The sequence below is a fragment of the Artibeus jamaicensis genome, unplaced genomic scaffold, assembly GCF_021234435.1.
Source record: "Artibeus jamaicensis isolate MK-2021 breed Jamaican fruit bat unplaced genomic scaffold, CSHL_Jam_final contig_466, whole genome shotgun sequence".
NCBI classification, from domain to species: domain Eukaryota; kingdom Metazoa; phylum Chordata; class Mammalia; order Chiroptera; family Phyllostomidae; genus Artibeus; species Artibeus jamaicensis.
Window position 1 is genome coordinate 16,264,095 of NW_026521844.1, and position 13,934 is coordinate 16,278,028.

A 13,934-nucleotide genomic window follows, 5' to 3' on the forward strand; every position below is an offset into this window, starting at 1 on the left:
TTCATTAATTATCCATCTATTAACCATTTATTTATAAAGAGGCTGACCCAACAGCAGGGGACATGACCCATGGCCCCTTGGGTAGCCAGCACCGGCAGTGCTTTGCTGTCTGCACACCTTTCTCTCCTGGCTTCCTCGCTGCTGGGTGTCAGGCAGCACTAGGCCACTCTCAGAAAACCATCTGCAGGAAGTGACCCTCCAGCTAGACCCTGTCCTCCTAGACTTCTACCTCTTCTCGGCCCCAGTAAGACTTCTGTATTCAGGAAACACAATTATATTCCATGTGGAGGAAAACTCTCCCAGTAATACTTCATTTTAAAAATAGTTACTGTTTTACACAAGCTGGTATCCTTCTGCTCCCTCCAAACCCCCTACAAAAATCTAGTCATTTCCACTGTGATTTTATTGTGATTTCTTTTGCAGGTTCAACTGGGTGGACATTTTCAACTGTTTTTTGGGTAGGGGTAGTTCCATAATATTGGTTTGTGGTATTATCTATGGAAATACTGGGTTGGACAAAAAGTTTACTTGTTTTTTCCTATAAAATGGCTCTAGTAGTGCTTAGTTAACTTTAACTTCATTGAAACAATATTGTTAGAATGTATTGTGACAACTGTCATATCAGTGTGCATTAAAAAAACACCAAATTGGCCCTGGCTGGTGTAGCTCAGTGGATTGAGTGCGGGCCTGCAAACCACAGGATCGTGGTTCAATTCCCAGTCAGGGCATATGCCTGGGTTACAGGCCAGTTCCCAGCAAGGGATGCACGAGAGGCAACCATACATTGATATTTCTCTCCCTCTCTTCTTCCCTTGTCCTCTAAAGATAAAAAAACAAACAAACAAAAAGACCCCACCAAATTGGTGAATTTTTGTGTAGCCATTTTAATATCGAAATGGAAGAAAATAAGGGCCATTTTAATATCGAAGATGGCATATTATGTTTTATTATTTCAAGCAAGGTAAAAATGCAACTGGAATGCAAATAAAGATTTGTGCAGTATGTGAAGAAGGTGCTGTGACTGATCTGAACATGTTAAAAGTGGTTTGTGAAGTTTTGTGCTGGAGATTTCTCTCTGAACTATGCTCCATGGTTGGGTAGAGCAGTTGAAGTTGATAGTGATCAAGCCAAGATACTAAGTGAGAACAATCAGCATTATACCACACAGAAGATAGCTAACATTCTCAAAATATCCAAATCAGTAAAGTTATTGTTGAAAATGAAAAATGTGTCTTTTATTGTATTTTACAGAAAGAAACTAAATAAACTTTTTTGCCAACCCAGTTGATAGGTATTTAAGGTGAAGACTTGATTAAGACAGAATTATAAGGTGTGTGGCTGCTTGTGTGCTTCAGTTTCATCTGACTTTAACTTTTAAACTCTAGCCGCTCAAAGTTTACATGAGCTTAAGTTTATATCAGGGATGATGAAGAAAGTGTTGAAACTCGGGATTCATTATTCATTCACTTGTTCAACAAATAGCTATTGACTGTCTTCAAAACACAAGGCTAGAGGAACACGCAGGCGAATAAAGATGTGGGTATGGCACACAGAAGAAGAACTTGCGCTCTGGTCTCAGCACAAAAAGCAGAAAATAAAGTGTTTCATGAAAGGGGAGAGGAAAAGAGCTGTGGGAATGAAGAGGAAGCAAGCAGTCTTTTTCGTTTATGCTGATGAAGTACGGATTTGAAGAGGAGGTGACATTTGAAGTAGACATGAGGTTGAATGGTTTGGACCTGACTGTGAGAAGACATGCTAATATATAGCAAATGAAACAACATGAATAAAGATAGGGCGACAGATCAAACAACTTAGTTTGGCTTCGGAACAGGTCATTTAATGGAAAGTTTTTACTGTGAGGCTGATTCATTTAGACTGTTATATAGGTCAGGAAGGGTAAACTCTGGTCTGGCCCAGTGCCTGTTTTTACTGTAAGTAGTTTTATTGGAACACAGCTATGCCTGTTTGCTTATGTGTTTCCCGTAGCTATTTCTGTGTCACGACAGCAGAGTTGAGTCCTTGCATTAGGGACCACATAGCCCATTGAGAACCACGGATCCAGTCTGGGGACTGGCACAGAATGGTTTTCAGGAGAGGTTGCAGTCCTTATTAGTGAAGTAGGAGATGGTAATGTGGACGCTTTTTGAAGTAAGCTGGTCTAGGGTCTTCTAGTGGGAGTGGAGAGGAATTGAACACTGAATACATTAAGTGCATGGAATCAATATAATTTGGCAAGATTTGATGAGAGGAGACCATGGAAAAGGTTGATCAAGGTTGCCTGAAAGATTTGCAGTTTGGATGACTGCATGGTTACTGTTGCCATGGAAACAGGGAAGTCCTAAGGACAGATGGTCATAAAAGTTTCAGTGACCTGTGGGAGATAGAATACTGACCAATATGGGGGAGAGCTCAGCCACAGGAGGTGGGACCCCAGGGGTTCTGCGGGATCCAGAATATTTACCAGTGAACTGCAGAAAGTTTTATTTTGTTCTTCATATTAGATGGACTAAGTTCCTATGAGAATTATTTTTATGACCTTTATGCATAAAAAAAAACTATTTGGGTTTTTGTTTTCAAAGTAACTTTAAGTAGGAAAACTTTGAAGAGTTTTAAATTGATGCTAGTAAATTTTCTGAAGTACCTAAACACAGAAATAACAACAGCACTATAATAAAACGGAAATATTTTAGCAACCTTAAAAAAATCAAATTCTCACTTGAATTATATGAAGGACATTTTTGCCTTCACAGTTTGCTTTAAAAACACCACTTTTTGTTAGGCAGGTAATGCATTCTTATGAAATGCTCAATTATAAAAGTAAAAGTTGCAACAACTTCTCTTTTTTAGGCCACTGACTTCTGGTAATAGTTTGAAATACACTGACTGTGTAGATACTGTGTCCTTCACTAGGCTTACAAAGACAGAGAATGATCATTTCCCAAATAGGCTTTTATAACTTTGAACGTGGTGCTACCTGCAACATTTTTAAATCAGTTCGGCTCCAGTCTCCAATCTTATGATTTCCGGACACAATCGGCTCCTCTTTCGGTCTCCGGACGACGTGTCAGGGTTCCGTTGCAGCCTGTCCAGCAGTCCCAGCCTCAGACGGTTTGGTTTATTTGCCTTGCTGCTGTGCCAGCTCAATTACCCATAAAACTGGTCTTACTTCCTAATCTTCAGTATTAAAAATTATGTCAACAACTAGTAGTCTTGAGGAAAATACTCTTGTTAGAAAAGATAAGATTATCTTAGGCAGAATTTGGAAGTGGTCATACTGAAGAAATCACTTCTAAGAAAAACAGAAACTTGATATATTTATGTAAATACTGTGTTTTGAAGTCAGATTAATTCAGTCTTTTATGTCAACAGTCAGAGAAGCCCCGATCGGGTGACTCTGTTGGTTGGAGTGTCATCCTGTACACTGAAAGGTTGCAGGTTCGAGTACTGGTCAGGACACATACCTAGTTTGTAGGTTCCAGCCCCGATCAGGGCTCCTGCAGGAGGCAGCCCATAGATGTTTCTCTCTCACATCTGTGCTTCTCTTTATCTCTCTCTGTGTCCTCCCCCACCCCTCCCGTCTCTCTCAGATCAATAGAAGCATGTCCTTGGGTGAGCGTTCAAAAAAACCCAACAACAAAAAAAGGGGAAATTAGTTTGAGGTTTTAGTTAGAACACATTTATTCTGACTTAAAGTTTATCTTAAAATGTGTATCTGGCTAAAAATAAAATTATTTTAAATTACAAATGAGTGTAAACTCAAAGGGGACTTTTTTCTTGCCTCTCCTTTTACTTCAGTACCTTTCTTCTAATAATAAGGGTATTAATTTTTGTTAACTTTATTGTTTTAATATATTGTTCATTTTTATTTATTTTTATAGTAATTTAATAAGATAGGTACAACTTTCTCTTCCATTTTATACGTAAAGAACTAACAGATAAGAATTTAAGTAACTGGCTTATCTAAGGTTACATAGATAGCAAGTGGCAGAGCTGGGATTAGAACCCGTCCAGCAGACTTCAAATTGTGTATCACAAGTCACTTTATGATTACATTTTAATAGTACTAATAGTTTCTTGCCTGTTGGTCCTGAAATAAAGAAGACACTATTTACCAAAACGTAAATACATATAAATGTTTTAATTTTGAATTGCTATTTTTCTGTAACTGAAATATAGATGGTAACATTTAAATCATTTAGAATAATTTTAAGTAGAATTTAATTCAAAATAAAAAGGAATAGTCAATGCCTCTGATCCCAGCCCTATTTTTACTATTGAAGAAAAAAATGGCTAGGCATAATCACTACATTTCGTTGCACATTAACAACATTTTATCCTCACTTTTTTTTAAATTCAGAAGTGGACTATCTGGTGAGGGTGTGTATGGCAAGTATTTTGTAAGGTCTGGTTCACCATGAAGGGGAAAGCGAGAGAGAGAGGAAGCGGAAGGCAGGCGATTTCCGTTTTAAAGCACCTGGAGATTATGGGAGCACAGCAGTTCCATTCACAGTTCATTGGACAGACGTAGCCATGTGGCCATAGCTAGCTTCAGAGTAGTCTTTAGCAGGATGGCCACATGTGCAGGTAACACCAGAGATTCTGTTATTAGAATAAAGGCCTGAGAATGTACACGTTGTGGGCTGGGGTACCTGCATCTCTGCCACAAGTATTAATACAATGTAAACTTACACTATTCTTGTTAAAGGAATTTTAAACAATTTTATGGAGTTTCTACTCTTATAGAGATGAGAAATTGTAAATTTCTTGTTAAGGCAGTTCATATATAGAAAGTTATTAAATGTTGCTTAATGTTTCACTACTATCCTTGCATATTAACAAGCTCCTGGAGAGCAAGTCTGGCTGGGAGGGGCCTGTGGAGCAGACTTCCTGCTGGTCCATGAGCAGTCACGGCAGTTCCTCTGCACTGTTGATGTGAGGAAGACCTGGTGCTGAATTCAGGATTCAGGAGCAGTAGTTCATTTTATTGTTTGTTATCTGGGGTGTTGAATTATTGCATTATCATATTTGAAAATCTTTGACCTTGAGGTACTCTGATGCAAAAAACAAAAACAAAACAACCCCCAGCTCTCCCCCCAAAAAAACGATGCAGAAGAATTTTTGGTTGTAGCAAGAATGTAGAACTTATTGCAGAATGCAAATATATTAGGTACTGGCTTTTATAATTATATTTTGTTAAGTCGTTGTGATTCTGTGAATAGACTATGAGGGATAAAGTTTCTAGAAAGATTAGTGGAACTATAGACATTAAACTAAGGTGTCAATTTTTACATTTTTTAAGTTTTATTGAGCTTTAAAATGATGTACTTGTCCATATACTTTATTTTAGGATTTCAGGCTAAATTGTGATGAAAATATATATAAATATTGATGACACTTTAAGTAGTTGGCCACATTTTTTAAAACAATGAAATCTTCAGACATTATTGTGGATGGTTACAAATTAAATCAAAACATTAGGTGGTTAACAATGGTAACTTCTGTTGAAGATTGTTTCTAGATTGTTATATTAGATAGCAAGTAAGACTTTTAGAATTTTGATAGGTGAATAAGTGATTATTGAAAAAATAGTAAGACTAGTACTGACAAAAATCTGTCTTTTATTTGGACTTAATTTTTCAATGCAATGCAAACACGGATAACTTAATAGAATTTATGTAATTTAAATTGAGGGAATATTGGTGTACTCTAAGTAGTTGGTGTTAATCTCCTGTTGGATTCTGGATTCTGACTTTTATTCGAGACTGCTTCTTGGTTTATGTGCCTCAATTCTAGAAGTCTATTTTGTTTTTGTATTTTAAAACTTTTTTCCCTCTCACTAAACAGCTTTGATGTCATATTTGCTGGTGGTCCAGAAGAAGTTCTGAGAAAGTTCCAGAAGTCAAATCACAAAGTGGTCTTTGCAGCAGATGGGATTTTGTGGCCAGATAAAAGACTGGCAGACAAGTACCCTGTTGTTCACATTGGGAAACGCTACCTGAATTCAGGAGGTAGGTAAGGTACTGACAGAAAAGTGTAATGTAAGTTATAGTAAATTATAAATAATGATGAAACAACCTGGTTTTATATGTATGACTACAGACATGTAGTTTTAAATAACCACTATCTTATTACTCTGAACAAACTTTATCAGTTTAAAACCCACAGTGCATTGTACAGCTGACAAAGCATTTTCTCATACATATTATATCATGTGACGCCCTTAGCAATGCTAAGTGTGCCATTACTTCCGAATTATGAGTGAGAAATCCCACATTCTCCAAATTTAAGTGATTTCTTGAAAAGACATTCAATTGTTAAAGGAAAAGCAATACAGATCTGGATCCCCTGATTATAGTATCATTGAGAATTTTCTGACTATAGGACAGAATTGCATTTAGTAAACTCTTAAGAAAAAGTGTAAGCTATAATCATGTAGCTTTTGAAAAATAGGCGTTAATTTTATCTGTATTTTAAATATATTGGAGTAAATGAGTAATTAGTCTTGAAGTCACTTGTCAAAAAGATTAAACATGCAGCCCTGGCTCAGATGCAGTTGGTTAGAGCACAGTCTCCACACGCCAAGGTTGTGGGTTCCATCCCGACAGGGCACTTACGAGAGCCAACCAGTGAATGTATATATAAGTGGAACAACAAACCTGTGCTTTCTTCTCTTTCCCCTCCCCTCTCCCCGTCTTTCTTGTCCCTACCTTTTCTCTAAAATCAATGAATAAAAAATTCAAAAAAACAAATTCAACATGCACTGTCTGGTATACTTTAAATTGCTGCATTAGCTATGTCACCATGGATTGAAGGGACAACTTGTCACATTGCTTCTCCCCCTTCAAAATATAAAGTTTGACTGGTCATTAATGTGACTCTAAAATGTTCTTTTTAGACTGAGATTAATGTAAACATATGGCCATAAGTTATAATCGAATAGGATGGGGCTGGGAATATGTTAGACAAGCCACTCTGGGAGAACAGATGTTTTTGAGTGATTTACATATGTATTTATACAACTGATACTATTCGGGCTAGTTCAAATAAGTGCTACTTTGCACTGGTTGGTGTGGCTTTGTTGGAGTGTTGTTCTGGAAACAAAAAGGTCACAGGTTTGATTCCTGGTCAGGGCACATACCTAGGTTGTGGGTTCAGTCCCAGCTGGGGCATGTGCAAGAGAAAGCCAGTCAGTGTTTCTCTCTCATATCGATGTTTCTCTCCCTCTTTTTACCTCCCTTCCCTTCTTTTGAGACATCAATACGCATGTCCTCCGGTGCGGATAGACAAAGTAAGGGCTGCTTTACTTAGCAGCGTGTCTGAATTCTAGGCTTTGCTCAGCTGATGACATACCGAAACCTCCTTTATCAAGTGGTTTACAACCTCTGAGATGCCCGAGTTCCAGCTCTGTTCATCTGCACCTTCGCCTAAGTAAATCACTGTTGTAGTTGTACCATGGGACTTTGTCAGGCCATGTAAATAATATTACCCTTCTAAAACCTTAAGTTGCAGTTTGTACTGCCAAGTTTTAGCTCACTTTTTCTCTCCATCTCAATACAATGACATTTCATGGTTTCTGGGATCTCTCGATCATTTTATTTTCTTCTACTCTATCTACCTACCACCTTTGGACTTTACTTTTGTATTCAAGTCAGAATCTAGGGTTTGTCACATTGGTGACTGTGTCCTCATTATCCTAGCAGCCTTTCCCTTAGATTTCCAGTTCTTGAACAGACAGAGCTTCTTCCTAAGAAAACTTCCACTCTTGACTTCTTGTCTGAACACTTGAATGATAGATTGCTGCTTCTGCTTTCAAACTGTCATTAAGTCCTAGATAGTTTAAAAACCATTTAGCTGTGCGACTCTGGTATGCTTTATTTTATATTTATTAATTTTTTTAAACAAAGCATATATAATGAAGTGTGTAAATTAATCTCAATCAGTGCAGAGCACTGTCAACATAGCAAAAAAAAAACCACCAAGTGAGTGCCTTTGTGAGCAAGTTTAGTTAAGCAAAGGGTATTTTTATAAGTGAGAAAAAGATCATAGAAGGAATCAAAACATAACGCTTATGCTTTTTGTAGTGTAATAATTAAAGAGGTGGTAGAAAATCTAAATATGTTCAATAAAAGTTTATGCAATTTCATGAGTGATATATTGACAGTTATTTAAGGAATACATGTTTTGTTTTGGGGTATATCATTTAGTTAAAAAATATGGAAAGTGAGTATGTTTCCTTATAAGGAAAATTTCAGAATATGAGAAACTTTATTGGTTTAAAATAATGTGGTTTAATAGAAAAATATAAATCATATAAAATATATATCACAAACAATGAAAATAGATGTATATTTGCCCACTGGACAATGAAGAGTTAAGGGCACTGGTCCTTGTGCAATCAAAAGTTCATGTATAATTTTTTACTCCCGCCAAGCTTTGGTATCCCTCAGTACCCAAGAGAAATTGGTTCCAGGATCCCCCGCAGATAGCAAAGTCCATGGGTGCTCAAGTCTCATGTAAAATGGCATAAAAGAATGCGTACAGTTGGCCTTCCACATCTGTGGATTCTTAACCTTGGGTCAAAAGTAGCATTTTTGATCTGTAGCTGGTTGAATCCGCAGAATGAAAACCCATGTGTGTAGAGGATTAACTGTGTATTTGTTGGAAAAAAATCTACATCTAAGGAGACCCAGGTAGTTCAAACCCATGTTGTTCAAGGGTCAACTATAATTCCCTTTATTTTTTTAAGGATGTTTGGCATTTATAAAGAAGATAAGAAAACGTAATTTTTGAAAAACAGTAACACAAACTATCGGAAATGTTGTGGTCTACTTGTATATATATATATTTTTTCATCAGAGTAGATTGGTCACAGGATTAAAAATTGCACTTCTCAGTGTTTTCGGATTTTTTTATTTGGCAAAAATAACAAACAGGAGCAACCAGTCATTTCTGTAACCACATTTTTATTTTGTCTTGTTTTTGCTATGTAACAGAAATATTCCTGGACCTATTTTTTTTTATCCTTGTATTTTTATGAGGGAATTTTAATTTTGAGGGTAAAACATTAGGTTTCTCTTTAATTCACAGGAGTAAAATTGGTCTCTTTGAGAAAGTATTGCATGTCAGTGAAACATAGTTTGGCTGCATTTTTAAAACTCAGTGGAAGACTCAAACAAGGGAAAAACGATCCTGTTGTCTGTGTTTTTTATAGACAACTGTTGTTGGCAAACTTAATGCTTATGTTCTCAGGCCAAGGGGAACAATCCAATTTTAGACTTCCTTTTCTCCAAACTATGACACATAAAAGCTAGCCAGAAAATGGTTTAGCAGGTACAATAATGACTAGCTCAAGTAAAGGGAAAATTCCCTAAATGTGCTAGATATAAAATTTCTTTGGGATGTTTACAGTCGGTGACAAATCCAACATTCCTTTGATTGCGTTAGCATCTGGCACCGATGTTAAAATCATTGTAGTAGAGGTTTTCTTTTTTTTGAAACATTGAGCCCTCTATAAAGGAGCCAAGAAGAGCATTTTAGAAGGTCAGAAAGAACATTCTTCTGACTATTCGATTCTTTTACTAGTAACCTGTTTTCCTTAGGAGCCTTGGAAAGTATTATTAGTTCTTTGTCTTGTGTTAGTTAATTTTTGGGTATGTGTTTATGGAAAGAATCTTTAATTTGCAATTGGAATGAAAACTCACTCTATTGTAATTTATATATAAAATCCAAACGACTGTTAATAACTCATTTCTCTCATGTGGAACTGTGATGGTTCCAGCCTAAGGATTAGACCTAAGGGTTTATCAATGTGCAATAGTTTTATGGAATTAATGGAGTTAACATAGAGGTGAGTTTTGGTCTTTGAATACTGAATTCTCTGTTCTCTGTTGTATTGCAGGATTTATTGGTTATGCACCATATATCAACCGTATAGTTCAACAGTGGAATCTACAGGATAATGATGATGATCAACTATTTTACACTAAAATTTACATCGATCCTCTGAAGAGGGTATGTAGTGGCTCCTGCTCCCATTTTTAGTGTAACTGCCTTCTTCTTATTGGCTACTAGAGATTTTGGGCAGTTAGCAGCAGGGTAGTAAATAAGGGACCATCTAATTTTTGTCAACTTTGTTCCCACAATATACTTCCTCACATTTTTCTTTTACTACAACATGTTTATGTGGCCATATATAACATGCAAAGGAAGTGTGTCCTTTATTTCAAGTACATACGTCCTAGAAACCTGAGTCCTATAATTAAGGTGGGGGTGTGGATGACGGGGCCAATACCAGTCTGCCACACTATGCTGCCGTGCTCCAATCCCATGCTGCCTAGAGAGAACATTCTTAAGATTAATTTGAATGAAACTTTGGAGAAATATAAAAGCAGGACTACTGATCAAAATGGCAGCATAGACAGATGTGACTTGCCTCTTTGCACAAATACTCAGAGCCATTGGCAATTGAGTTGAATGGAAGTCTGACAACTATGGAATTAAAGAAACTGCATCCATCCAGACTGGCATGGAATGAGCTGATCCCTCACCCACGTGTGATGGATAAAATTTCAGGAGGGACACCTTGGGAATGAGGAGTCCTAGCCCACATCAGGTCTCCATTCCAGGTTCCAGTGCCAGGAAGGTAAGTCCCCACAACTTGACTGCAAAAACAAGCAGGGATTTTTGTCTGTGGAAGAAACTGCTAGAACCCCAAGAAGTTCCTCATGAAGAACCCTCATACGGATTTACCTACTCAGACTCCTTTGGAGCTCCAGCATATGGGTAGCAGCTTGAAAGATACCAGTGGTATATAAGGAGAAACTGAAGTGTCTGACATCAAGGTGAGCAGAGGCCATTGTCTCTTACCTAACCCATCCCCCCACAGAGCTGGCAGGCTGGTGCCAAATCTGAGACTTTATCAGCCTGGCTGGTCAACGCTATTTGACCTGCCTTGGAGATCACCAGAGACTCTGCCCCACCCAACTTATGTCTCCACCCAAGGTGGTTTTCCATACGAATTTCTGATCTTCCCTGATGTTTCACAACTTCATAAATCATCTCAAACAATCAACAACTGGCCTCAATGAGCCCCAGGCTTGGCACTAGCAGCAGCCAGCCTAGATACATAGCTTGGCTTTGCCTGGAATCTCCAAGTCCAGCATAAGTAGCAGCCATCTCAGGTCGCTTTGTAGCTGAGGTCGGGTGACCCTGGGCAAAACACAGGTGGGGACTGACCTTTCCCTGCTCTAGAAAGAGTGCTAAACAAAATGGAGATAAGCAATCTATCGGATGCAGAGTGCAAACCCCTGCTTATAAGAATGCTCAAGGAACTTAGTGAGGACTTCAGCCGCAAAAAAAAGATCTAGTGAGAAATGAAGGATTCACTCATTGAAATAAAGAAAAATTTACAGGGAAACAATAGTAGAGTGCATGAAGCCAAGAATCAAATCAATAATTTGGAATATAAGGAAGCAAAACAACCAATCAGAGCAGCAAGAAGAAAAAAAATCCAAAAATAATGAGGATAGTATAAGCAGCCTCTGGGACAACTTCAAGAATTCCAACATTTGCATCATGGGGGTGCCAGAAGGAGAAGAGAAAGCTTAAGAAATTGGAAATCTATCTGAGAAAATAGTGAAAGAAAACTTCCCTGATTTGGTGAAGGGAATAGACATGCAAGTCTGGGAAGCAAAGAGAGTCCCAAACAAGGTGGATGCAAAGAGGCCCATTCCAAGACACATCAAAATTAAAATGCCAAAGTTAAAGATAAAGAGAGAATCTTAAAAGAAGTGAGAAAAAAGCATTTAGTTACCTACAAGGGAGTTCCCATAAGACTGTCCTCTGGTTTTGCTATAGAAACTTTGCAGGCTAGAAGGGATAGGCAAGAAGTATTCAAAGTCATGAAAAGCATGTTTTAGGTTTAGTTGTTGATAACTGAGTTCATTGTCATTTTACTGTTTGTAGTTTTGATTTTCTTTTTCTTAGATAAGTCCCTTTAACATTTCATATAATAAGTGCTTAAAAAAAAACAAAGCCAAAAGCAAACTAAGCAAAGAACTGGAACAAGAACAGAATCACAGAAATGGAGATTACATGGTGGGTTATCAGTGGGGCGGGCAAGAGGGGAGAATAGAGGAAGAGGTATAGGGAGGAAGAAGCGTAAATGGTAGGTACAAAATAGGCAGGGGCAGATTAATAATAGAATGGGAAATGGAGAAGCCAAAGAACTTATATGTACGACCCATGGACATGAACTGAGTGGGGGTGATGCTGGAGGGTGGACAGGTAGGGCGGTAGGGTGGTAGGGCGGAGGGGAATAAAGGGGAGTGAAAAAGTGGGAAAATTGTAACAACATAATTAATAAAATATAATTAAAATAATAAAAATATAAAAAAGGAAAATTCTCTAATTCAACAGTATTTTAATTTACATAACACAAGTTAATATTTCACAAATTTACTACTATATATGACCAGTAGAGTTCTAAATTTACTGAATTGGGTCTTTGTGGGTGCTGTCATTAGGAAACATTGTTTTAGAGTACATTTTATGGTGAATTTGTAACCAAAACTGTCTCTGTTTCTCAGATAAATACTTTAAATAGACCCTTGGTACTTAAGAAACCTGTTCTTAAACTGTTTATGTTCTTCATCTGTGTTTCTCACTTTGCCTCTTGTGCCTGGCGTGTCGGGCCTGAGGGCTTGCCTCTCACCTGGAGAAGATGCCTCCGCCCGGCAGGAGTGCTCGCCCAGGCGGCACGGTGCTCACCTTGCCTTGGTGTAATTCACCTGGGAAAGTGCTTTGAGGCTTACGTAGTTGTCTGTAGGTTTGTGATATTTTTGGTTGTCTAAATCCTGTTTAAGTTTCCCTCTAACCTAAGATTGTTATCTGGTTAGCATGTCCTAGTATGCTGCGATTACCATTACATGATACCACTGACTGCCCACTGTTAAACAACAGAAATTTTATTTCTCACAATTCTGGGGTCTAGAAGTCTGAGATAAAGTTGCTGGCATGGTCAGTTTCTGGTGAGAACTCTCTTCCTGGCTCGAAGATGTCCATCTTCCTGCCATGTCCTCACATGGGGGGAGATAAACAGAGGGCGAGAAAGAGCCAGCACTTGTGTGCCCAAACTCTCCTATTTCTTCTTGTAAGGACAAAATTTCCACGTGAGGGCCCCACTGTCATGACCTGAATTAACCCTCATTATCTACCAATGGCCCCCACTACAAATATCTTCACAGTGGGGTTAGGACTTCCACATATGAATTTTGCAGGGATACAGATATTCAGTTCATAACAGCATGCAAATATAATTTTAGGAATATTATTTAAGTGACAGAACAATGTGGCTGAAAAACTGATGCATTGAGAATCATAAGGTTTGTAAAGCAGATTAATCTTTATGATTGAATTGATTAATTACCAACCTATTGTGGCATTCAGGCAGTTTAGGCTGTAGTAACAACCCCCAGGCTCAGTAGCTTAACACAACAGGGGTTTACATCTTCTGTTACAAGTCCGTTATCAGTCATCAGGGTGTGTCTGCTTATTGTAGTCCCTTTGGGGCCCTGGCTGGTGGAGCAGCCATCTCCAACCTTACTGCCTCATGTGCCAGGCAGAGGGAGCACACTTAGGGTCTCGAACTGGTAATGACATCTCTAGGTTGGAAGTGATTTATTTTAATTCTGCTAACAATTTCACTGGTTAGAATTAGTCAGAAGGTGGAGAACTGGAAATACTTGAAGAGAACAGCATGAATGCTTTCCCATACTTTCTGTCCTTTAATCAGCTAAACAATTACAGTCTTTCTGAGGGATACTGCTGGAATAATTTACACAAGGTATTTAAAAAAAATCAAGGAAAAAACTACATTAACATGATAGTATTGTTTGTTGTTTTTGTTGTCATTTATAATACTATCTTTGCTCTTA

The 13,934-nt window shown here is 38.0% G+C and overlaps 1 protein-coding gene across 2 annotated transcripts in view; it reads left to right on the plus strand.

Moving 5' to 3' along the window:
• PLOD2 (procollagen-lysine,2-oxoglutarate 5-dioxygenase 2) overlaps window positions 1-13,934 on the plus strand; it is an 89,926-nt gene that overhangs the window by 42,716 nt on the left and 33,276 nt on the right. For both annotated transcript variants that reach the window (XM_037142382.2, XM_037142389.2), the window contains exons 4-5: window positions 5,845-6,008; window positions 9,899-10,011. In XM_037142382.2, the coding sequence (XP_036998277.2) occupies window positions 5,845-6,008; window positions 9,899-10,011 (277 nt within the window). The remainder of the gene's footprint in view (window positions 1-5,844; window positions 6,009-9,898; window positions 10,012-13,934) is intronic.